General features: G+C 60.0%; 1 protein-coding gene across 1 annotated transcript; it reads right to left on the bottom strand.

The window, feature by feature from the left end:
* Window positions 1–480: 480 nt before the first annotated feature.
* SPRG_18220 (hypothetical protein) lies at window positions 481–2,514 on the bottom strand (the record flags this gene model as incomplete). Its single annotated transcript, XM_012357657.1, has 8 exons — window positions 481–899; window positions 946–1,495; window positions 1,544–1,613; window positions 1,658–1,753; window positions 1,799–1,928; window positions 1,981–2,139; window positions 2,182–2,302; window positions 2,349–2,514. The coding sequence occupies 8 exons, from the start codon at window positions 2,512–2,514 to the stop codon at window positions 524–526; spliced, it is 1,668 nt and encodes a 555-aa protein (XP_012213047.1). The 3' UTR covers window positions 481–523.
* Window positions 2,515–2,530: the final 16 nt, after the last annotated feature.

Here is a 2,530-nt window from a genome sequence, read left to right as displayed (position 1 = left end):
TTGTTTGGTGGGTTTCGGGGTCGGATGATATGGATCTTGTTGCTGAAGGTTGATGGCTGATGGCGTTGGCGGTGGCGGCGGCGGCTGGCTGATTTGTGCTCTGTGCTCTGTACTCTGTGCTCTGTGCTCTGTGCTCTGTGCTCGGTGCTCATGTTGGTTCTGTGTTGGATCTGATGCTGGTTGTGGTCCCCCTGACCGTTGTTTTTGTTGTTGTCTGGCTGGTGCATGTCGTCGTCTTCCTCGGATACGTCGTCTTGTACAGCGTGGCGATGAGTTCCTCATCGCTCAGTGTCGCTTGGTCTGATGGCGCGGCTCGCAGCAGGCGAAGGCGTTGACTGACGAGGCCTCCTTCTGCCGCGGCCTGGATGACCGACGGCCGCGCCTCTGAGGACGCGGCCACTCGTCGGTTGGTTTCGCTCGCGGAATGGCTGGAAAACGCAGAAAATACAGCTGTACTAGTACTAGACTAGTAACATGCAACGGCGTCTATATTATGCATCGAAACAGAGACTTGAGGGACCATTTAACCCGTGATGACGCGGACGCCGCCGAGCGACGCGATCGTGTGGGCGCAGTCGTGGTTGGGCTGCTTGATGAACATGAGGTTCTTGGGCGTCTCGTACTTGCGCGAGATCCACTCGACGACCGCAGGTCCGAAGCTGCCACCGTCGATGCGCAAAAAGTCGATGCGGAGCTTGGGGTACATACGGTCAAAGAGGCTCACGACGTCGCCAAAGCCATGGTGGCCACTGCCCACGTGCACGATAAACAAGTGCGCTGTCTGCTCGTTCTTGCGCACGTACAGAATCGCCTTGTTGAGCGTCGGGAGGTGCGGCTGCTTGGCGAAGAAGAAGATCGGCGGCAAATTGATCGCGTGGATCACCTTGGCAATCGACGTCCTAACCAACAATACTTCGTAAATGGAAGAGACACGCGTGCTCGTACCCCGGGCCACGCGGGCTCAGCGGCCCCGTGTGCTCGTCGGGCGAGAGCACGGACGCGTCGTCGTCGAGAAGACGGTGCCCCGCGCTGTGACCTGGCGCCGACGACGGGGTCCAATACTCGACAAAGTACTTGAGGAAGCGGAGGACGACGACGCGTTCAAACATGATCTCGACGAGCAGGAGGACGGCGAGGAAGTACAAGGCAAAGTACGTGAGCACGGTCGGGTCACCGAGGAGGTTGCCGACGAGCGCCGTGAGCATGAGGAGGACGCCGACGATGCAGCTCCACCACGGCGCAATGACGTTCCGGCGCAAGTCGGCGCGCTTGAACTTGAGCAGCATGCAGCCCATGCCAAACATGACCATGAGACCAAGAAACGCGAAGGTATAGACGCCGCTGAGGAGGTCGACTTGTCCATGCAAAGCGAGGACGAGCGACGACGCAATGGCGAAGTACAAGAGGATGATGTTGTGGTTCGTCCCGCGGCAGCGATTCGTGTGCAGCAGAAACGCCGGTAGAATCCGATCGTACGCCATGCGTCGCACGAGGCCTGGTCACTTGATACGTTGATACACTATCAGGTAGATACTGGACGCACCCGTGATGCCGACGTAGGACGTGAGCACGGCACCCGAGAGAACGACGAACGCGTCCAGCGCGACCCACGCCTCGAGGCGGGGCCGCCGACGGCCTTGCCCATCGCAGCCAGCACCGTGTTCTTGTGGACTTGGATCGCTTCGAGCGGAAGCACGCCGAGTGCCAGAAACGAGATGAGCGGATTGAAGATGACGACGCCCCACCACATGTTCTATACGAGGCGCTGTGAAAGGCTATTGACATTGTCGAGGTGTACGCGGAGGGTCTTGGGGAAGACACCGGGCGCTTGCTCCTCGACAAACTGCGCCGACGTCTCAAAGCCCGAGATGCCGAGCATCGCCGTCGACGTGCCAAAGAAGAGCGCCGTCCAGACGTTCCCGTCGATCCTAGGAACGTCATTTCTGTGGTGCGATGCGACGAAAAGGTGCGTCATTTTACCATTGCCCGGCCATGTTGATGTCGGGGTACGGCGCCTGGTAGTTGCTGCTCAAGATCGCGCCTTGGTCGCGGATGACAAAGACGATCGATGCCACGCAGAGCACGACGAGCGTGATCGTGTGCACGGTAAAGATGAGCAGCGCGACGACCGCGCTCTCGCTACGTAGTGGATGCAATAGGCGAGCGGGGAACGGATCGCACCTGATGCCAACGATGGCGAGGACGGCAAAGAGTAAGAGCAGCGCGATGCTCGAGTGCACGATCGCAAGGCCGGGCACTTGCGACGCGAGGTACGTGCAGGCCGACGTGCCCGAGACGACGCCTACCATACGACGCGTGCAGGCATGCAACGTGCGGCTATGACGTACCTGTCGCGACGTACGAGAGGATGCCGAGCGCGGCCGCAATCGACGCGAGGCGCTTGCTCGTCGTGTTGAGCAGTACGTTGTAGCTGCCACCGTTAAGCGGGATCGCGTTCACAACCTCGCCGTAGATGAAGCGATAGAGGTAGAGGACGGCGGCGACCATGCCCATGGCCACGGGCGCGAGC

Source organism: Saprolegnia parasitica (assembly GCF_000151545.1).
Source record: "Saprolegnia parasitica CBS 223.65 unplaced genomic scaffold supercont2.1054, whole genome shotgun sequence".
NCBI lineage: Eukaryota > Oomycota > Saprolegniomycetes > Saprolegniales > Saprolegniaceae > Saprolegnia > Saprolegnia parasitica.
The sequence above is the reverse complement of the archived record's forward strand: the minus strand, read 5'-3'. Positions and strand labels throughout refer to the sequence as shown.